This window comes from Pinus tabuliformis, chromosome 7 (assembly GCF_031772625.1).
Source record: "Pinus tabuliformis cultivar Carrire ecotype Pingquan chromosome 7, CPIR1, whole genome shotgun sequence".
NCBI classification, from domain to species: domain Eukaryota; kingdom Viridiplantae; phylum Streptophyta; class Pinopsida; order Pinales; family Pinaceae; genus Pinus; species Pinus tabuliformis.
In genome coordinates this window covers 268,889,292-268,913,596 of record NC_142293.1, presented here as the reverse complement: position 1 = coordinate 268,913,596, position 24,305 = coordinate 268,889,292, and the positions used below count along the sequence as shown (strand labels likewise).

The 24,305-nt window shown below is 37.2% G+C and overlaps 1 protein-coding gene across 1 annotated transcript in view; it reads left to right on the top strand.

The window, feature by feature from the left end:
* Nucleotides 1-23,402, top strand: part of LOC149246903 (uncharacterized) — a 32,412-nt gene extending 9,010 nt beyond the window's left edge. The window contains exon 2 of the mRNA XM_089442838.1: nucleotides 23,070-23,402. Coding sequence (XP_089298964.1) covers nucleotides 23,070-23,402 — 333 coding nt within the window. The remainder of the gene's footprint in view (nucleotides 1-23,069) is intronic.
* The last annotated feature ends 903 nt before the right edge of the window (nucleotides 23,403-24,305 follow it).

Genomic DNA, 24,305 nt, shown 5'->3' with positions numbered 1-24,305 from the left:
TGCCTTTTAATAGATGTCATTTCCTTGAAAAATGGGGGTGTCTCTTCAGTGTGGTTGACTTGACTTGAGGGAGGCTTGGCATACAAATTTTTGGAGCCAAAAATTTAATCTTCAAATTTTCTCTTTGAAATTTCATGAAGAACATGTCTTACAATACTTCTTCAAGGACTACATAGTCAAAATAACATTAATAACATGTCCTACAAGTTATTTATAAATTACAAGGGCTAAAATACAAATTACGAAGACCAACTATAACTAAAAGAATTCAAGAGAAACAAATATTGGTCAACAAACTAATTATGATGCAAAGATTTTACCATGCTCTAAGGCAAGCACTCACCCTCTAACACTACCTCCAATGTTCTAGATTGATCATGACATTAAATGTTTTTACTCCTTAAAAGCCACATTGTCATACCACTGAGTTTTTTCAAATCACAATATCATTAATATATTTTTTTGTAATCTTGGGAGGACTATATCTTCATCATGTCCAATATATCACCCCTATCAAAAAAGGGAATAGAATCAATGGCTTCACATCAAGAGTGCCTTAACATAGCACCCAATCAACGTCTATCCAATACCTTGTGGACAACAATATCTTTAATATCCAATACCAAGTGGACCACAATTGTATTATTTGTTTCTAAAGATATTCAGTTAGATTGTAACTATGTAGTCATAAAAATAGGTTTGGAATATCAACTTTAATTTATTTATTGAAATGAAAATTTAACCAACATACATACATCTTATGTACGGATCTAACATTGAGAGGGATCAAATTTTTTAGGTGCAAACTTCTTTAGAGTGCAAAATAGAATGTTTTAATTTTCATTGTTTAAGTTCATAGACTATGTATAAGACCAAATAAATGTATTTAACATAAAAACTTATTTTTTCATGAGAGGTACATATTTTTTTTAAATGATATATATATATATATATATATATATATATATATATATATATATATATTGTAAGCTCGGTAGGAGAAAAGCAACGTGGTGCTCCATCGGTTAAAGAGGCTGCCACAACTGGGACACGAGAATACTACTATTCTTAGTCTCCCATATGATATACTTCAGCGGTGCTTGCTTAGAGTTCCCTACAAATAACACTCTAACCTCAAACTTGTTTGAAGAAAATGGAGGGATATGTTGATGTGTGGCCCCTAGTTTTGCAAGGACGAGATAACCGTTGGTACAAGTGAGCACTTGATCTGTGTGGTTCAATATTTCAATCTTCCCAGCACTAATTATGAGCAACATACATATCAGACTCAAGGTGTCAGACGCATATTGGTATTAGACCCTCTCACGTTTACCTGGCAAATTCTTTGTCAAATTTCATATTTCCCCATTGGAATTCCCTTTGGATGTAAGAGCATTTGCCTCAACGGAAAGTTATTTCTCGTGTGTGGACTACGTCCACAAAATATAGAAGGGCTTCAAACCCTGCCTGCAATAAGCCATGAAATAGGCTACTCTCATGAAGAAAGGTTTCCCTACGAGTGGGAAACCATGCCTGTAATGAGCCATTGAGTAGCCTACTTCATGGCTCTTTGCACGGAGGGTTTCCCACTTGTTTTCCGACACATTGTAAGCCTCTATTGTGCCGAGATCATTTTGGTCGTCCTTCCCTGGGGCGACATAGATAACCCCCTTCGAACAACATATATAGTAGGCAAAGTAAGACCTTCTCTTTGACATGTCGGGTCGTCGTAACCATTTGGTGTATGCGAAGTCAAAGTTATAAAGCATCTAAATATCTTCAAGGTTTTGTGGATGTAGTCCACCCAAGAGAAATAGCTTGTCGTTGAGGAAAACACTCTTACATCAAAAGGGAATTGTAATGGGGAAATCCTGAATGTGTAGAAGACTTTCTAGGTATATGTGAGAGGGTGCAATACTTATATACATCCCGCATGTTGAGTCCTATATGTATGACACTCGTAGTTAGTGTTGGGAAGACTGAAATACAAACCACATATATAAGTGCTCACTTGTTCCAGCAATTATCTGGTCTTTGTGAAACTAGGGGCCACACATCAACATATGCCTCCATTTTCTACATTCAAGTTTGAGGTGAGAGTGCGATTTGTAGGGAACTCTAAGCAAGCACTGTCGAAGTATATCATCTCGGAGACTAAGAATAGTAGACTTCTCCCATCACAGTTGTGCCAACCTCTTTGACCTACGGAGCACCATGCTGCTTTTCTAGTGAAATGCAACAAAATGTCAATCTCTCTCTCTCTCTCTCTATATATATATATATATATATATATATATATATATATATATATATATATATATATATATATTATTAGTAACCCACATTAAATATTTTTTTCATATAGTATATTAAAAAAAAATAACAATCTTTTTTTCTATATATAGATATATGTGAAGTTGATATCAACATAAATTAGGAAATATGGATCTTCAAATAGTTTATTTAAATCTTTTTTTGAAACAAAATTGAAATCTAAAGTTGATATTGAGATAAATTAGTAAATATGAATCTTCAAACAGTTTATTTAAATATTTTGTTAAAAAAAAATTAAAATGTAAAGTTGACATAAGCATAAATTAGTAAATATGGATCTTGAAATATTTTATTTATATATTTTGTTGAAAAAAATTTGAAAAATATAAAATTTAAATATTATACTAAATTGTAAAGTAAACATCAAGACTCAATTCCAAGACTAAAAAATGTTCCACAGAAACCAATTGCAAATGTGGATGACATAATTTATAAGCCTCGAAACCAATTACTTCCAAGACACTTCACGACCTCCTGTTATCTGTACACGTAAAAATACACAATGGGTAAAGATTTCGATCATATAATACTTTGTAATTAATTTAATTATTTCGATCATATAATTATTAAATAGGATAAGATGCTTCAGCCAACAATGCAGAGATTGAACGCTGAGAACCCAAAGTACTCTACTTAGTCTGAACCCAATACTCATGACAATAATTTTGACATCAATAATCATGACAGTGGGTTCAGCGTTGCACATGGAGAACCAATGATTATCGTCTGCATTTTTATTGTGGTGAAAACAGAGCATTGAATTGTCCGAAGAGTATTCCCACTTCTCATGAGGAACAAAACTCACTTTCAATGGGTGGTTCAAGGTGTTTAATCGCTGGCTCCAAGATTTTATGAGGGTAGGGAATTAAACAAAAGGGGCCATGTATAATATTTCAGGATAAAAGATGGTTGTAAATATTTTATTACTGGTGTAGGTTAAAAGACATTGGACAATGTGTTATTTACTGTTTTTTTTTAATTAATGATAAATGTTAACTTGAAAATTAAATCGAATTGTTCCTCCCAACCGTAACCACCCAAGGAAAGGGGGTGGGGAAGGGAGGAGAGGACCGTGCTGTGAGGACAGACGGGTCAATACCATGAATTTTTAAAATTGTGTGTCAATACCATGGGTCAATTTTTCTTTTATATATATATATATATATATATATTATTTTACATTTTTTTTTTACTAAGTTAAAAACTTTATATTACGTTACATGTTTTATTTTATTTTTATGTAATTTGACTTAATCAAAATGTTAAACATTACTTTACATCTCTATCATACTGAGCTATTAAGCATCTATCAAGACAATAATATTTAATTCAATATAATTAATTATTTAATTGTCATTTAAATCGCAATGACCAAACATGCCAAGAAGTGTCAAAATTTTTGAACTAACTCTAAAAGTAAGTTGAACACCTTATATGAGAGGCATCAATTCTTTATATGTCAGAAATGCTTCACCCCGTCCATTTGCTTGGTTTTCAACAAACGGACCAGAGATGATTTGTCATAGGAGATGAGGAGTTGTAGTTGATCTCTTATTTATGTCCACGCCTCATTTTTGCAAGTATATGCCAAATTAATATCTTAATGGGAGCATCCCACATTATCTAAGAAATCCCACGCTTTTTTCAGGATTTAAGAGAATGAGAGGTGAGGGTGATAGGAAAGGCTTGCAACAATGATTGAATATGAGATACAAATATCTCCAAGCTCCAACTCCTATATATTTTATCGAGAGGTCAGACATTTAATAATATTTTCATTGTATTGATTACCAACTAGGAATCACCATCTACTTGGAGTTCTATGAAAGAATTGTCTTTGGCATGTCATGAACCTAACGAAGTTATCACTATTTATCTTGCAACTACATGCATAGAGGAATAATGTTTGACCCCCTATTTGGAAGGATTCCTCCACACATGTTCAACCTAGCTTACCTTTATAGATGCCATCAAAGTTTAGCTTTATAAAACCCACGGGGTGAGGTGTGAAAATTAATTCAGAGACCATCCCTATATGTGTGGAGTGTGGAGATATATGGCAACCCATGGATGGTGAGAGCACTAGTTTAATGAGGATCCTGCCTCCTCATGGTTTGCCTCCCAATTTTCTTGTGTTGAGGAAGTAGATAGGATGGTTTCCTAAAAACCTTGATGTATTAGTTGCTAGACCACTCATACTCGAGATTCTAGTTATTTGAAAATCCTCTTGTTTCTTTCTTTTGAGGTTAACAATAGAAGGAAACTTGGTATGAAAGTTGAGGCTCTCTTAAATTTAAGGCTATGGAAGATTCCCTATCTCCGTTGATCGATTCTTTCTGTAAGACTATTATATCTATGATCCGAGTGCCCAAATAGAAGAAGAATATGATGCCATAATTTTGCAAAGAAGGAGCATAAATGATAAGAGTTCCAAGTATTCCTCATGATTCTTACATAGAGATAAATTGAAGGACTTTTCAAGCCTTTTTTCCTAATTTCATCCCAAGAGAGTGCTCATCTTCTAGAAGCCACCCATAGGAAGTGAAAACATTTACGGCAATATCCCTACATTCATATTTTGCACCAAATAGACTCTTAAGGAAGGTACCTATGGTGAGCTAACAAATCATAGAATTATTTTATTATGAACATCCCTTTTGTTTGGTATCCCTAGCATATTTTATCTAGGCCTTGTATAATTGGAATTTTCTAATATAGTATTTCTCGTTCTAATTTGGCCCAAGATTTTGTGGTTGGATGATCAGGTTAGTCGTCAATGATAATCCAACTTCTCCATTTGGTGGAGTTAGTGGGTGGTTTCCAAAATTATGACTTTGTGCTTTCTTGTTGTGTTATTGTGTAATTCTCTAGTTCTTGGAGCTCTTCAGAGTGTCCTAATATAGTAATTTTTTTCCAAGTGTCTCTCCAAAAGAGAGTCATTTGACTCTCCCTAATTTCTCAGAATGCATGGTCTTGAACTAGGCTCTTACTTTGTCTTGACATATTCTATATATTGATCCTTGAGAGAATGATAGGTTTCATAACTTAGCCAATTGAGAGGTATGGTGGCTATATATTTTATTATATATTTTCTTCCATAATTTTGGCACACCTTGGATCCATGTTCGCCATAGTTTCACCCCCATCATCCTACTCAGAGTTTTTGGGTCCTAGATACCTAAGCCACCTATCATTTTCGAGAGGCAAAGTTTCTCCTATGCAGCCAACGACCATTTTCTTTTGTTTCTGATTTCCCCTCTAGAGAGAATTTATATATAGAGCCTTGATAGCTCATAGAATAACATTATGATTTTCCATTATTTTTAGTTGGCACAATGGTATGGCTTGTAAAATTGATTTTAAAAGCACCAAACTTCTTTCTAGATTAAGTGAACTGAATAACCATCTTTTAAAATTTTGAGGGATCGAGTGTGGAGTGTCTTCCGAGTAGGCTATATGTATGGAAATTTCGAGCACGAGAGCCCTAACATACTTATCTAGTAGTTTTCTAACTGGAAAAACAATGGAGATTGGTTACACATTTTGGCAAAAGAGGGCACGTTTGGGTCAAAAAATCAATAGCTCGATTGAGCCATTTAAGCATCCAATCAAGTCATTTTTAAGGGCTCGATTGAACTCCTTGGGTGCTAAAAAGGTAGCTCGATCAAGCGTTAAAAACTAACCCTTGATCAAGCTATAGCTATAACTCGATCGAGCTATACCACTCGATCGAGCTTTATGGATTGATCAAGTTATAAGAGTCAATTGAGCATTAAGCCTTGATTGAGCCCTATGGCTTAATTGAGCCTTTTTTTTTAATATATACCGCTCTCGTGGTTTGTGCGCGCCATTTACACAGAACATGGGAGCGTGGCCAATAGCTTAAGAGTAGCTTGACTAAGGTTATTAGAGATTGATCGAGTAATGGAGCGGTCAAACAAACCTCGCCAACATTGCAGAGGCTCAAAAAAAGATAGGTACTATATAGTTTCTCTTTCGCATTTATTTTATTTTTTCGCAAAATGTAAAAATTTATTTTAAAAAAAAAACCATGTACAAAAACCAAGAAAACTAATTAATTTAAAAAAATAACCATACAAAAACTATGAAAACCACAAAAAAAACCTTGAAAAACCCTTAGAAAATCACAAAACCAACCTAGAAAACCATGAAAAAAAACCCTTGAAAACAAATTCAAAAGCCACGAAACCAACCTAGAAAAATATCAAAAATACCCTTCAAAACAACATAGAAAATACTTTGAAGCAAAAGAAAAATTGTAATGTAGGTTTTAAATTTATTTCTTACATGCAATGTCTTGTGTATTAAATGCACATTTTCTGTTTTTGAATGGTAATTTAAACATTTCTTTCTAATTATTTTTCATTTTGAAGTTTTTCTTTAGAAATTTTGTGAAATAAATTTTCAATTTTTTTAAATTTTTTTGTTATTTAAAATGCATTTTAAATTTCTAGCAAATTTGACCAAAAATATACCACAAAAAACTCAAAAATAGAAAATAATGAAATTATAAAAAATAAATAAGTAAATTAGGATCTTGAGGTTGATGTGATGAATATGGTTTCTCATAGTGAACCTCTATTTATAAAATAAGAAATTTTACTTTATTTTATTTTATTATGTTTAAATTAATTTATATTTTAAGTATCTTTTTAATAATAAAACATAGTACTATTCTAATTTTAAAAATAAAATAGTAATATCTAAAAAAAAAAGAGTAATAACAACAAATGGACAAGCTCGTGGAGGGGTACGAGGACATCTTCACCTCCCCCGCAGGGGTGCTTCTGCACTGTTAGGTCAAGCACTCCATCAATTTGACCCCAGGTGCATCGTTGCCCAATGGACCAATCTATGGGTGCTTTGTTTTAGAGAACGACGAAATCAAGAGACATATTTAGGAGCTACTATGGAAAGGTCAGATCGGGCCGAGTTCATTACCCTGTGGGAGCCCGATCGTGTTGGTACATGTTAGTGTCTGTATCTTCATCCCTCCATCAGTGATCAAAATTTCTCTTTTTGCATGCATTTTAGGTGTCCCATCCGATCAGTTGCACTCTATTAGGTCATGGATCATCTGATGGTAGTGGTTCTTTGTCAAATTTCCCTCATGCTTTTCATCTGCTGGCATATTTCCATATGTACAAGTCATATGCTATCGTTTTTATTTCATTTCATTTGCAGTAGTCATTTTAGGGTTTTCAAGTCTCATTAGGTTTAGGGTTTCCCACCATGGTCTTCAAAAGCTCAATAAGAGGTTAGCAAGCACATGAGGATGTCAAATAAGTTCATAAAATCACAAATTCCACTAATGATTTGCTCCATAAAGGATTTTTTCCTCAAAACTCTGTTTTGAGGTGAAAACAGGGTTTTCCATTCCATGTAAAAATTTCATGTATATTTAATGCTTTCGTATGTAATAAAGTATCATCTACAGCCCTGCGTCACCTTGCCAAACTCCAGCACTCCAGCTCCTACAAAAAAGGCAAGAAAATCCAAGCATTAGTCCATCAAATGACAAAAAGAGAGCAAAATTGCAAAACCGAGTTTTTAAAGAATAAAGTGAAAAGGAAAACTTTAGAAAGTTGGTTTTCTAAATGAAAAATTAAAATCAAAAGTATATAAAGGGATCATTTGTGCTAAAAGTGAGAGAGAAAAAGGAGAAAATCATATTTTGAGGTGAAAAGTGGAAAATTGCAGCAAGTTTCGAAATTTCCCTTGGTGCCATGCACTTGCCCGGCGTGGTGCACTAGGCACAGGATTTACATATAGTTTTGAATAGGCGCGACACACCTCAGTGTTGGCGCAGCGCACCAGTCTGCCAAGCCAAAAATTCATTCAATCGACCTTCCAAATCTCCAAAATTTTGCAAACACCATTCCTCCAAGTAAGTAAAGCCTCCTATTTGCCATAGCAAGACATTTTATCATCCTTGATGGTGTTTTAATAGGTGAAAAATAAAACCCTAATTTGCTTCACATTTGCATTGCAAACTGTCTAGTGTTTTGTAATTTTTTCATACTTGTTGTTTTTATTCCCCTATATAATTCTCCCATATCCCATCTCTCTCCACTAAATTTCCCTAATTTTATTCCCCTTTCCCTCTCTCAATTACACTCATCCTACTCCCTTTTTCCCAAGCCCTAAAACCCTAACACCTAATTCCAACTATTCCCCAAACCCTAATCTTCATTCCCAAAACCCTATCACTCCCTAATAACCCTATAGCTAGCATCAAAACCTTCCACTCATCAAATCTCTCTCATCAGTCCCACTCATCAAATCACAAGCGAGAAAACAACAGTCGCCTATTCTTGAAATAAAATCTCTTCATACTCATCATTTTACACCATACAGTGGAAAATATGGAAATAGATTCATCTTATGAAAGGGATGAGGAAATTGTGAGTGATTCCTCTGAAGAGATTCATGCACCAAGAAAACCACATAAGGGAGGAAAACACATCCGGGAGGAGCCCACCACACTCACAAAGTTACTAGCTTGCCCTCTTGCAGTAACATGCTTCAAACATCAGCCTTGCTACCAGTTTTTTGAGATGGTGGAGAGGGTGAAATACCACCATGAACTTGCTAGGCTATTTTTCCTTCATCTTCATAATGGCCAAGTGAACTTAGAGGGTGTTTCCTTCACTTTTGCACCTGAACCTATAGCTGCAGAAACAGGTATTCCAAATCTAGGTGAACAGTGGAATAAAGGATAGCTTGTGCGCAAAAAGCATTATGAGCCTTATATCAAGGCTAGTTATCAAAAGAAAATCAGTAGGGTCTTTCCTTTTAGATACGTAAAGGACACCTATGCTCCACTTATGAAGCTCATTATCAAATACTTCACCTGTGAAGGGAGATTGTCTCTCTTGTACACTTATAATGTTAGATTATTGATGCATTTCACTAGAGTGAGGATGATGAACCTCCCCTATTTCATATGTAGAAATATTCAGAAAATGGCTACATTGGTGCAAAGAAAACCTCTTCGTTAACAATTCAACAACATTTATCACTTTTCATTGATCAAGATTGTTGTTTTGCATCTACTGAACTTGTTGAATGTTTCATGGGATGCTTTCATTTCACATGAGGCTTTCAAAAGCCCTCAAATGACCCCATCAGTATTTCAGGAGGAAGGAGGGCCTTCAAATCAGCAAGAGGTTCATAGGACTCAAAAAACAGGTGTGCCAGTGTTTGTCACTTATGAAAATGGCACAAGAAGATTATTTGCAGCTGCCAAATGAGTACTATCTCCACCTAAGGTGGAAGGGGTCTCGTTTCCTTTATCAGACCACAGGCAAATGCTATCTTCACCCGGGGTGAAAGGGGATTTTCCTTCTTCTTCAGCAAAGTAGGTACAGGATAAAGGGAACCAACCATCGCATGAGGAAGGGCCTTCTGAAGGTTAGGAGAGAGATTTTATTTTGATTCAAGAGGTGGATACTAATTTGGGCTCCCAACACTCAAGACTCAAGGAGATCATCAAAGAACAAGAAGCTTACATCCATGCCTTATCTCTTAATCTTAAAAGGGCTGAGTGGATCATTAATTACCTTGAGCAATGGAACAAGCAGTTGCAGGATAAACTGACAATTATGGAGCTACAAACCATAAAAGAAAACAAGCAAGTAGAAAAAAGGAGGAAAGTCAAATTAACACCAATTGAGCAAGAGATTGATGCTGACTGGAATCTCGGCTAAAGAGGGAAAATATGCACTTGGAGAAGTTGCTTGAGAAATCCAATAAGGAGAAAAAGATGTTGCGGCACATGGCTTATCACTATTTGGCACGAAACAAAATTTGAAAAACTAGGATAAGGTGCCTAAAAGCCAAGTTGAGGAAGACTTTGAGGAGCAAGAAAGAGAAAGATAAGCTCAAGATCTTGGCTGAAGCTTCATTGGCCAAGCATAATACTCGATGCAGATCACTCATGACAAATTTCATGAAATTTGGAAAAAAAATTTGCAATTTTGAATTTTTCAAGGAAAAGACAGGTTTTTCAAGCAGGTGCGTAGCGCCACTTGGCACTTAGTTCCGATAGGGACCTATTTTGGAGGAAAACATTGAATTTTTGGATTCCTTATGAAAATTTATGCATGCCCAAAAATTAATAGGAAATTTTGACAAGTTTTGGACCTCCAAAAGGGTCAAAAACACCTCAAAAATGCCCTATCCGCCACTTTTTGGCCACATAGGAAGCATTGTTGTGAGAACTGATTTTTGGAGGGTCAAATGGACACCAAATTCAAATACTCCACCTTTCCTAGAAAGTAGGCAGATAGAGCTTTCCAGCAAGCCAAGGTAGGGAAAATTTGGTGAAGGGGAATGCCTCCAACTTCAGTTAGGAAAAAGCGCTATGCACAGAAAAAGTGGCGCTACGCATAGGATGAAAAAGTGCCAATTTTTGCTCAAAAACTCTGTTTTTCACCTAGTTTTCTTCTAGTTTGACTTTTACTCTCTTATGGTCAAATTCATGAGGTGACAATGTATTCTAGATTTTGGCCCTTGGTTTTGGGAAAAATCAGGCTTATTCATGAAGCCATGAAACCCATCATTCAATCCCTCTACAGCAGTCATAACCTCAGCACTAGTGTGGGTGAGATTTCCAAGCCTACCCTTGCATCTTTGGAATCTCTCCTCGCTAAAAGCCATTGGAAATGCCATTGGGAAATTTTACTGCAGGTGCCCAGAAACAGAGGAATATGCTAGAACCACCTATGCATGCATCTGTGTGGAAATGGACTTCAACGCCGGATTCCCAGTTGAAATAAACCTAACAAGTAAAGACTATGTTTGGAACCAAAAACTCGATTATGAAAGTTTCCTTTTCAGATGTCAATCCTGCTTTGAGACAAGCCATCTAGCCAAAAATTGCCCAAAAGCCTCACAGAAAAATTTTGCTAGAAAAAACCACCACAGATCTACATGGTGGGAAGGAGCACAAAAAAAAAACTACACTGTCATAAAATAAGAATTCTCTAGAGAAAACTCTGAATCACAAGAAATCAGGCAAGAAATAAACAACTCTGAAGAAAAGCAGGGACAAAGCCCCACCCAACAAATCAACAGTTATGAGGATTCGAATACCACACAAAATAAATCTTCATTTAATAGCAAAGCAGATCTCCTAGACCAAACTTCTACCCCGGCTATCTTCAAAAGGACGAACACAATAGATCGTGAAGCTAAGACACCAATGTCCCAAGAACCATAGGAGATGAAGGATGCAAGATAAAGGAAGTTGGAAAACGTAGAGAAAAAAAAGAAAGCTACAACACCAATCTCGCCAAGAAAGACGAGGAGCCAGATAATTAAAAACTAAGAAAATTAAAGGTCCGATAGACCAATTTGGTCTTAGTGGACGTTAACCACCACCATCATCATAATAAAAAATGATAAACAAATTGACTTGATAAGGTAGATAAATCAGTTTTAGGTGGTTTAAAGTTGAATGAATCAGTTTCCTAAGTTTTAGAGGCAAGTTGTTCCACTCCCTATTTTTGTGTTTCTAGTTTAGATATGGTTGAAACCACCCATCTTCTCATGGATTCGACCCCTGATGGATAGCACATGTGGTTTGGAGGTCTATATCATGTGTTTTTTCAGTCATTTGTAAATGTTGGACTCTTGTGAATGCTTTGAGCATTATTGTACATTCATTTTGTAGTTTGGAAAGAAAATAGACTAGGGTTTGCAACATTTTGTGGGATTATCGTGGCAAGGTGATTTAGTATTGTCTTTACTTCTATGAATCAAGTTATCATGTGTTTATGTGTGCCATTATCTCTCACTTTTTAGCTTAACTAAATGAATGAAGTATAAAGATGGAAATCATTGATATTGAAGAGGACTCGTGACACTTCCATGCCCTATCCAACTCCTCACCAGTCTTAAAGCTCTCCATTTCACTTAATTCAAGGTACTAAAGCACTTGCCTACCTTGCCCCACAGAACCCTCTGAAAAACCAATCTCATTCCCCGGACCCAAAACTGCCTTTCACATCTCATCCAACAAACCTACACAAAATTCAATCAAACTCCTCTGAGCATATACCTAGCCTAAAATTAGTCTTTATATCAGTCATCTCAAGCTTTACTTGCCATATTTTTCTGAGTTTGGCAAGGAGAGAGCCCTCTCCTGACCTGGTAGGGCTAGATATCAGGTTAAGCATGGTTTGATGTTACCCTAGACCTACCTTTCTGAACCTGAGGTAGATTTAGGCCCTAACGGTATAGAATAAGGATGGGACTTGGAGACTCTATATTGACTATCAGACATTGAACAAGATCACTATCTGGAAGAGGTACTGTTGGGCGATAACTAGTGACTTTTAAAACTCCTAATTATCCTCACATTAATTAGCAATCTGACCAAGTATTCTTATTTCAAAAGTGTACACTATATGTGGCTGCTATTTATCCTAGGGAGCAATGCTCTGAAATTGCAGTATAGATCTTTCATATACAAAAGTAAATTGATGCTTTTAGTAAATCCCAACTGCAATTAAAGAAAACGTAATCCTCTTAATGAAATCAAATCTTACATTCATCAAAGTAACAACAACATCAGTCAAGAGTACAATAGTGATAACTCATCCCTCTTTTAATTGATTTACTCTAAAACACAATCCTCAATAATTAATCTAAATAGCGAATGATCTCAATCTGAGAGTTTTTACTTCGATAGTCAATACTCTATACAGTCGATGATCTCAAACATAATATTTATCTAAATAAATTGGTCTCAAATAAAAGTAAATTGCATCAATGATAATATTGCAAAATATATAAAGCAGAGCGATACTGTTAAGACTGGAAAATAATAAACAACAAAGTGACAAAACTACGGAAAGTAAGAATATACTCAAACCATCACACTGCAAGAATTAGAAATGCATGATATAGGAAAAGTAGGTCAATCCACTAGGGGCTAGGCCTTTGCCACTAGTGAACACCGCCGGGTTACTTCAGGAAAGGAACAACACTTTATATATTAACCATGAAATTGAATAAAAATTACAGTAAATTCCTGTTTTTCTCAATAGCGATAGTCTATGATAAAAATCACAGTTTTCAGAATAATCACCATCCTCGCTTCCTTCTTACAAAGAGCTCCTTTTATAATAGAAAGGGTGAAAATTTAGATGACAAATGTGATCCCTCAAGATTTTTCGATCCTGAAGGATTCGCAACAGTTTTCCATCTTCGGACATTAATTCCTTTCTTGCACTGATTTTGCTGATTCGCTTTTGGCCTTATTTACAACTGCGCATTTCTTCCTTAGTTCAATTATTGTTGTTGCTTCATAGTGTTATCTCTCAGGTTGTCCCTAAAGCTCCTTAAGGGATACGACCGAGGTAACCACAAACAAATATTTGGACTGCAGGTCCTAGCCTACCTACAGTCAGAGAGGGCTCTCTCTTTATGATTTAGCTTTGTTGAAGACGATATTAGGCTAGTTGTTGAGTTCAAGGGGTTTTGTTTATGTTTGGTGGGAAGGAGGATGTTTTCAAGTAGAGAGGCAATGCATAGTGTGGTAAGTTTCAAACCATTGGGCATGGAGTCATGGAGTAGGACTGCTGGTGGATTTTCTTGGTCACAAGAGGAATGAGGAGCAAGGTAGCTGCTCGTGAAACAACACTTAAGTTTAAAAGGATAGAATGAGGGCTAAGGAATGAGAGGCAACAAAGAATCTCTCACTCAGCCTAACAGAGGGAAGATGAATGAGCTCTATCTAGGAGCAGCTAAGAATTCTTAAACAACAGTCATTCATATGTGAAATAAATCAAACATGAGCAATAAAGGAATTCATATTTATGCCTAAATCAATAGGAAAACATTAAGCAACCACAGAAACTGAGCATAGAGTGCAGCTAAGCAAATTCTAGACCAATCTTTTGTTCTGTGACTTGAGCATGTATGAAATTGAAATAACAAAGGTGAGAAACACTTATTGTTCCATATAGCAGCACATGAATTCCATCATTCACTCTTCAGCCATTAAAAACACTTCAAACAGTCCATCCTCCAAGCTTTAAGCAGTCTTTGATTAAAGAAATCATATCAGATACAGAGCGAGTCTCTAGAGGAGTCATACAACCAACCAACCCTTAAAACAGCGCAGAGGGTGGTATATAAAGAAAAATAGCTATAGACTTCCCTTGAAAAACTGTCAAGGGGGAAAAATATCTCTGAAAATAGATCAAAGAGATCTGTGCAGTCAATGTCATTGATCCTAATCTATGCTGGAAATAAATGCATGAAACAACTTAAAACGGCTGCGCATGAGGGAGCAGCCTCATCAAAATAGTTCTTTAGGGCTGCACATGGTCCTGCACCTTCAAAAGTGGTCTGAAAGAGTGCCTTGAGCCATGAGCTGTCCTCTGTGTGATAACTGCATAATTAAGGAAGCAGCACTGCTCCAAAATGCAACTGGGACCATTGTACTTGTCATAAATCTGCATTGAAATCCTTTAATATGCCTTCAAGTGGTCCTGTTGCCTTAAATGGCCAAAATATGTGAGTTGGTGAGCCATTACAGCTTAATCATGCTTTTCAATAACTACTGGGGCCTTTCTGAATTCATCTTCTTTGAACCGCAATATTGATACTCTCTGCCGCTTTCCTGATACCCTTTGACATGCACTTGAGCCTTCTCTTTCCTCTGATACACTTTACGCTGTCAAATCACCCATTTATGGCCGACGCTCGGCCTTCTACCGCTTTTGGGAGCTTGTCAGCCCTTGCCGATCTAAGAATACTACTTTAAATGATAAAATGCTGCAACATGATGAAAAAAGGATCGCCCACAGTTTTGTCGAGGCAAAATCATGAATTTTGGCACAAATAGAGCCATAAGAAATGTACAATGGGCCGAGAAAATCCGTGCTTGCCTTAGATTTGAGCGGGCGGAGGTGCCACATAGAAACCTGCATAAACCAACCCTCCCTTTGAAACAGGCAAAATACCTTTAAAACTGCAAATTTTGATGAAAAATGGCGCTTAGTGAATAACTGTTCATAACATTAAATGCTGGCCGTTTGATCCGGCGCGGGCCCATCGAACGATTGGCGCTAAATCACGAATCGGTGGACCAGTGGTCCCAACACATAACATCTCCGATGAGCGATGAACCAAGCGGACCCGAAAATGCATTGAGGCCCTTTTCATTTGAAATCGGGTCCGGCCCATCGGCGGAACCCAATCGGCAGATTTGCAAAAATTTGGTTAGCGGTCCCGATATCCCTCTACATTATGCTTTATAACTTTTCGGCTCCGCCAGTCAGAGCAATATATGGGGCAATGCGAAGTGGGGGGCCGCATGACAAGATCTGGACCGTCAGATCTGGGGCCCGATCCAATGGTCTTGGATCCGTCGGCGGATCGGCAGTCGGAGGGACTTGGGGGTAGCATATATGTGATTGTCGAAATATGGCGGACCCGAAATGCATTACAGGCCCACTTTATCTCTTTTCGGGTCCGATCCATCGGGACCCGCATATCGGCATATTTTCAATTAAAACGGGTCCGCGGACTCGAAACCCTTAACACTGCATTTACATACCATTTCGGCTCCGACTCGTCGGCAATACAAAATATTGCTAACACATAAAATCGCCTGACCTCCGATAGTGATATCACGTCGGAGGGAGGGCACCTGCCTTCGGAAAGCTGCACATATGGCTTGTAACATGCCACTTCCCCCTCCCGATAGAGATATCGCATCGGAGGGGGACCAAAAGACCTCTTTCTCATCGGAGCACACATTTTATTAAAATGCAAAGGAAACATGAATTCGGAGGGGTACCCTTTGGTGTTTTGGATGGATTCTAAGGCATCGGAAGGGGTCCGATGGCCAAAGAAAGGGAGGATTTTTTCATTTGTAGAAGGTTTTTAATGATGTTTTCATGGTTTTGGTATTCTTATGCCTTGGAAGGAGTTCAAAGGCACTTAGGAGGAAAGTGATGTGGTTTTGAGAGGGGTTTAGTGGCCAAAGAGTGTTTCATGCCTTATAAAGGCAAACCAAGGTAAAAGGGGTGATTTGTTAAACATGTGAAGGAGAATTATGCAAAGGAATGAGTCCTTATGCATTTGGAAGATAGTTAGGGGGTGAATGAGGGTTCTTACTGAGTTTCAGATAAACTTAGCAATTCCCGAGGATATATATGGTTATTTTTCAACCGGGGGAAGGGATAAGTATATAGGGGAGTTATATAGATAGTTTTAGTAGCGGAAGGGTACAGAGATAGGGAGTTACATAATAAAGTTAGTAGTTAATATGATAATGATGAGAAAAAGCGCTAAGAATGATGTCTTAGGCTATTAATGGGGAAAATGACTGGTAGAAGAAGTGTGAACATTCCTTTAGTGAAGCAGATCTTCACCAAGGCAGATGATATGGAGAATGATGAAATTAAGAGGTATAAAGCAGATCTTGACCTCTTTAGGGGAATTTAGTGAGTGATTTGGGGAAAGAGGAAGAAGGGGGAGTTAGACATGCATTTCTTGAAGTCCTTCAACTGAACAACTGCCTTCAACTTGTGATATGATAGATATAACACTTGACAATATGAATTGGATCACAAGCCATGATTCTGCAACCACAAAGCTACCTACCCAACCTACTCACCTAGCATTTTCTCTTCTTTTGGTTTGGGTGCACTTGAACTAGCATACCCAGCTTTCCATTCTTTCTTGTTGCTTGTGCTCCTATCTACTTCTACACTTATTTCAGCCAGGGGCTCAGATTAAGTTGTTGAGCACCCTTGTTTCTCTACCTAACTGCAAATCTGCCAAGATTAAGCTGTTTGGACAGATGTTCATTCGCTATATTCTACAACATGAAATTGAAACCCAGGGAAGCCAAGATTAAGCTGTTTGGCCTTCCCATACTTGAAAAGTGATCAAAATGGTTTACTCAACAAGACTGGAACAAAGCAGTAGCATTTATATTAGCTCACTTTCACGGATACTTCTCTGGTCATCTATAGCAAATATGGAGCATTGCAGCGAGCAAAGTATGACATATTTGGCATGTAAAAATGTCAATCATGAAAGATGATTAACCTGCCGCGGGAGGAGGCTAACACACAGGAAACAACGTTTGTTTTTTTTTTTTTTTCCTACATAAAGGGAGGTAATAATTAGCCAAATCATAACCGCAGATAGTTTCTCTATTTATTATTGTAATTCCTTAAAATATTAGCGCATTGAGATATAGAAAGTATAAAATAAAGAAAAAGGATGATGAGTTTAATGGTAAATGCATACCTTTTCCATTACACAACATACTCCCTTGCTTACCCTTTTTCATGTCATCATGAAAAGCATGTAGTTCGTATGTAGAGCAGTCAAAGAATAAGTTGGAGAAGGAAGGTCGTAAAGCAGTCTGAAACCATGATTCGTGTCCAAGAGCTCCAAAATGTGCTCTGTCTATCCTTCAGGAATTTCATATATAGCCCGATACCCTACAGAAGGATACCAAACAATGGGGCTTTGGAATCTACAACCTAGCCAATATGGGCCTTCACTTAAGATGGGGTTTCTATAAATAGCAAAGCATTCCGCAGCGAATTTATTTTTTTTGTAGTTAAATGGCTCTTTATTTTGTACTTTGCTATTGGAAACTATCCATCTGAACTTGGCTGCAACCAATGAGCTTTCCTTAATTGAGAGAAAGTACTCTACCCACTTCTGGACAATTTCTTTCTGAATAGGCCCTAGAATTTTGATTACTCCTTCCCTTTTCATCAAACTTTTGTGACTAGCCAGCATTTGTAATGGGTGTTTTGGTTCACCACTGACCCAAAGGTCTAGTCCATTTTCCTACTCTGGAACGTGTTATGGGCCTTAAACCATTTTAGTTGATTGACAACAAATGAAATAAAAGCTTGAAATTGCACATCCTCCACAAAAGCACTAGGGTTCTTTTCCAATTCTTTTTCTAATACAAAATCATGCAAGTAAAAATCACAAAGTAATCTTTGAATTTTCACTCCATGGTGTTTACAATAGTTTATGAAATCCTCAAATTTTTTCAATTCTATGGTTTTTCCAGCCCTGACAGCTTTGATTTTCAGCAGTAAATATCTTTCTAGAAAAAATAAAGCGTAATTGTTGGTGAGGGATCTGCATGCGAAAACATTAGTGTACAGTGAGCAAAGAGTATCTGTTTGACTCATGAATTTCTCCAATCTGAGCTTCATTTTTTCAATTCTTTCCTTTGCCCTTCATTATTTATCAAAGGTCTCACTTTCTAACGCAATCATGTCCCACAATTTCCTCTGAAATTCCTGGTATTTTTGTTGGGGGACAATTTCTATCTCAAGCCGTTCTATGGTAAGTCGAGCCTATGCTAGATTTTCTTGAAGATTCACTATATTGGGGTCAGTGCATGTCATAATATATTTGGCTTGAGTATCTATCTGCGTACTTTTATTATGGGACTAAATGCGTGTAGTCTGTATGCTTTTATTATGGATGGTCCTGCCCTCTGTCTGGGTAGCCATGTTGTAGGAGGGTACCACCTCAGTTTGAATAGTTAAGTCATAAAAATGTATACTCTCTATTTGGGCAGCTGCTTCTGCAACAGTTGCATGTTGTTCTGAGTGAATATGGGCTCTGTTTGAGTCCCAGTAACCTTTGTATCATGAAATTTAGTTTGAACGGTTGTGTTTATTGTTTCCGAGGTTTTTTCTGAAACCTTCAGAGCTGTTAATGTTCTTATCTTTCGCCTGAGTATTTTTACTATTTTCTACAGTCTCTGCTATTCCTTTATAGGCTTTTTACTTTTGTTTTTCTTATTTTTAGGAGGAACAACTATTCCGCTAATCGTTTCTACTCTTAATGAGCTTCGTTGCTCATATAGGCTTTCCTCTACAAGATCTGTCTCCTTTCCCTGGCTTGTTTCTACTTCTCTTCTTTGGCCCTCATTCTCTGTACCTAAACCAACTTGAATATATTACCGTTGGGTTCATATAATATCTTATTGGGAAACTCCAACATCAAAATCACCTTACAAGATGAGTACACTTGAGTTGGTTGAGTTAAAATTGTAGTTGAATGACGTGTTGGACAAGGGATACATTAGGCCAAGAATATCATCTTGCGACACACCATATCTTTCATGAATAAGAAAGATGGTACTCTCAAATTATGCATTAATTACAGGTAGTTGAAAAAAATGACTACAAGAATATGTATCCTTTTTCAAGGACCAATGACTTGTTCAATTTGCTGAAGGGAGAAATAATATTATTGGAGATTGATCCGAGATCCACATACCATCATGTATGCATCAAAGAGGAGGAAATTTAAAAGACTGCGTTCAAGACTAGGTATGGGCATTATGAGTTTATTGTTGTTCCATTTGGCTTAACTAATGATCCAACTACGTTTATGTGCTTGATGAATTGTGTGTTGTGTCCATATTTGGATAAGTTTGTTATTGTGTTCATTGATGATATACTGGCATATTCTAAAACTGAGGAAGAACATGGCGAACATTTAGCAGCAGTGTTGATATTGTTGAGAGAGCATCAATTGTTTGCTAAGCTCATCAAGGTATAATTTCTTTCATACTGAGGTACAGTTCTTGGGGCATGTTGTCTCCAAGGATGACATTGAAGTAGATCCATAAAAGATAAGGGCCATCATGGAGTGGGTAGCTCCTAAGAATGTGGATGAGGTGAGATCCTTCATGGGCTTAGCAAGCTACAATAGGAGGTTCATCAGGAACTTCTCACAGATCACTTATCATATCACATCATTGCAGAGGAAAGGTAAGAAGTTCGAATGGACAAAGGAGAGCGAGGCTAGTTTTGAGTAGCTCAAGCAATTGTTGATACACGCACTAGTGTTAAAGATTGCAAACCTAAACAAAGAGTTTGTAGTGTGCACAGATGCTTGTAGGAGAGGATTTGGTGGAGTCCTTATGTTAGGCCCCTATACTACTAGTGTAACCCCTTATTGTTATTAGTATAACCCACTTATTATATTTATGTACCCATGTAGTGCCCATATTGTTACTATTATGCCACATAGAAGCCCACCATTGTTACTGTTGTGCCCTACAATATTATTGTTATGTAGGCTTTGATTGTATTGGGACCACTTAGACTCCTATATATAGAAAGGAGGTATTTTCATTTGTATCATCCAGGAATTGTTCATGTATGTAATGTAAAGGAGGTTGCCCCCTCGAAGAGGCTGAATTCTAAGGCGTGGATCTCTCTTTTCTATCTTTTTGTGAGCTGGTTTCATAACATTTGGTATCAGAGCTTTGGATTCTAGGGTTTCACTGCTCCAAACAGGTCATCGGGGCATTTTCACTATAACATTTTTTCTGTGACGTTTCCGAAGTCGCAAAAAAAACCCATTTGAGAAGAATTGGCGCTGAACCTGGGGTCCGAATTTCAGATCATTTAGCATGATATTTTCGGAGATATGATCTGCGGAAGTTGGTCTTTGGGTAGACTCCTGAATTACACTCAAAACAGGTGACCTGGGGAAAATCGTCATAACTTTCTTTCTGAGCATCGGATTGAAATTTAGTAAGAAGGTACAGAAAGAGGACAAACTTTAGTTTCTGTTTATAGATTTTTCAGAGTCAAAGGTTGAAATAGTGACACGTGGCACTTCATACAAGTTAGCTCTACTGAACTAGTCTATAATCAGGTCACTGCGGGAGATTGTGCATAACTTTTTCTTGGAGAATCCAATTTGGATCAGACTTGTGGCATTGGAAAGAGGACGTAGAGGGATACTACAGGTCACAAGTTCAAAACTTAAAGATTTGAAAGTACAGAGTTACAGTCGTTTCAAGGTAGAGCCCCTAAAATCAAGAAAAAGCAAGATGAGGAAGTTTGATGGCAAGGATCTGGTAAATTGGATACTTCAGATGGAGCAATATTTTGATATACATGGTGTACAACTGTTACAAAAGGTATGTATTGCATCTTCATATTTAGAACTAGATCAATTTTTATGGTGCAAAGGGCTTTGTTCTCGTAAAAAACTTGTTACGTGGTCAATTTTCACAGAGGAAATGATAGCACATTATGAGGATATAAAGAGCAACACCTTCTTTAGAGAAACACCACAACAATTGGAAAGAGTAAAAGGGCTTTGTGACATAATGGAATGCAAAATTATGGAAACCAGGAAGCATACTCCTCACAACTATAAAGATGGAAGTGTTGTTTCTCCCAGCCTTCCACAACCTACAAGGGTTACACCACAACAATTGGAAGAAAAAAGAGAAAAAGGGCTTTGTTACAATTGTGATAGCAAATGCACTAAAGGTCATAGGTGTGCTGAGAAGAAATTATTTTACATAGAATATGAAGAGGAGGAAGACAAGGATCAAGAAACATCAAAAGAAGAGGATATACATCAAGACACCACCCCAGAGAAAGAAGAAATGAATCAGACCATATCTTGTAAAGCATTGGCAAGAATTACCACTCCTCAAACTCTCAAGATAGAAGGACATATCAAGAAGAAAAAGGTGCAAGAAGTGAAAGATCACATCGAGAACGAAGAAATGAATCCAACCATATCTTGTAATTCAATGGATGAAATTACCACTCGTCAAACTATCAAGATAGAAGGACACATCAAGAAGAAAAATGTTCAAGAAGTGAAAGATCACATCGAGCATCAAGAAATGAATCCGACCATATCTTGTAAAGGATTGGAAGAAATTACCACTCCTCAAAAGATAGAAGGACATATCAAGAAGAAAAAGGTTCAAGTAGAGAAAGATCATATCGAGCATCAACAACAAGTTCTCCAACTTTTAAAGGATAACGCCACTTCGGTGCAAAATCAAATGAAACAACAGGTAGATCAACATCGTAGTGAATTTTTTTTTGATTTGAGTGATTGGGTATTTTTACTGCTACATCTCAAGCAAGCTATTTATGAGAAGGAAATGTTGGCAATACTACATGCACTTAGAAAATGGCGACCTTACCGAATGGGAAGACGCTTCAAGGATGAGGATGTGGAAGCATTGTTTTGTGCTATTTATATTATCCAACCAAAGTGGATAAACGAAGCAACAGATGAATGGAAGAAGAACGAAGAAGTATGGCCACTTATTCAAAAGTTGCAAAAGATACCAATTCAAGCAATATTGCCAGAAATTGAAGAGGAAGGAAAAATCATATTGGAACCTGGAGCAGTCACAGAAACAAGAACCCGACAGCTACGAAATCGATCAATTTCAGAGTATCTCATCAAGTGGAAGAACTTACCCGCTGAATATTCCACATGGGAGGACAAGAATTTTATATAGAAGCATCAAGAACTACTCAAGCGTTGAGGACAACACTTTTTGAAGGAGAGGGGCATGTTAGGCCCCTATACTACTAGTGTAACCCCTTATTGTTATTAGTATAACCCACTTATTATATTGATGTACCCATGTAGTGCCCATATTGTTACTATTATGCCACATAGAAGCCCACCATTGTTACTGTTGTGCCCTACAATATTATTGTTATGTAGGCTTTGATTGTATTGGGACCACTTAGACTCCTATATATAGAAAGGAGGTATTTTCATTTGTATCATCCAGGAATTGTTCATGTATGTAATGTAAAGGAGGTTGCCCCCTCGAAGAGGCTGAATTCTAAGGCGTGGATCTCTCTTTTCTATCTTTTTGTGAGCTGGTTTCATAACACCTTATGTAATATGAACAGGTGCTATGCTATGAGTCTGGGAAATTGAATGAGCATGAGAATAACTACCACACTCATGATATCGAGTTTGAAGCGATTATACATGCATTGAAGATGTGGAGACACTACGTTCTACGCAGGAGGTTTACATTGAAGAGTGATCACAATGGTTTTCGATATCTATTTTCCCAACCAAATATGAATGGTAGGCAGGCTCAGTGGTTAGCTACGATTAGTGAGTTTGATTTCAGGATCAGATATATCAAATGTAAAGAGAACATACTAGTAGATGCTCTTAGTATGCGGGTACATGTAAATCACTTAGTAGCTATGAGCTCCTATGGGACAGACTAACATAGTACGATCTTGTGAGCAGGTCAACAGGATGTTAGATATATGGATATTGTGTACAGGTTGTAGTAGAGCATAGGTATAGGTACATGTACATGTGATAGTAAAGGTATATGTTTAGGGGACGGTATAGGCGACGATACAAGTACATGTAGTGGTACAATTGTAGGTGAAGGTGCACAGGATGTGGACTATTGCCATACAGTAGATGGGTTTGTAAGGTTCCAAGACAAGATATATGTGTCGAATAGTAGTGAGCTAAAGAAGGTGACCTTGAGGGAGTTTCATGTGAAACCATATTTGGGTCACCCACGTTATCAGAAGACACTGACAATAGTGAAGCAATTCTACTATTGGTGGAAATTAAAGAGGGATGTAGCATAGATTGTGGCTAGGTGTTTTGACTGTGAGTCAATGAAATAAGAGTTCAAACATCTAGTTGGAAAGATACAATCGATCACGATTCCAGAGTGGAAATGGTTAGTCATTTTGATGGAATTCATCATAGCATTCCCGAGGACAGTGTGACAACATGATTCCATCATGGTTTATTGTGGACATGTTGATGAAGGTTTCACACTCCATTCTAGTGAAGTCTGCATTCTCAGTTAATGATGTGGCATAGGTATTCATTAGAGATGTTGTTAGATTGCACAGTGTTTTGAAGAAGATTGTGTCAGATAGGGATGCGAAGTTCACTTCCAAATTTTGGAAGGAGTTTTTTGTAGATTTGGGCATAGAGTTGGGCTTGAGCACAACTTATCATCCATGGACAGAATGACAGACAAAGAGGGTCAACAGGATATTGGAGGACATGTTGAGGTTGTATGTGATGCATCAACAATGGAAGTGGGAAGATTATCTCCCCTTGGTAGAGTTCACATACAAGAATGGGTATGAGGAATC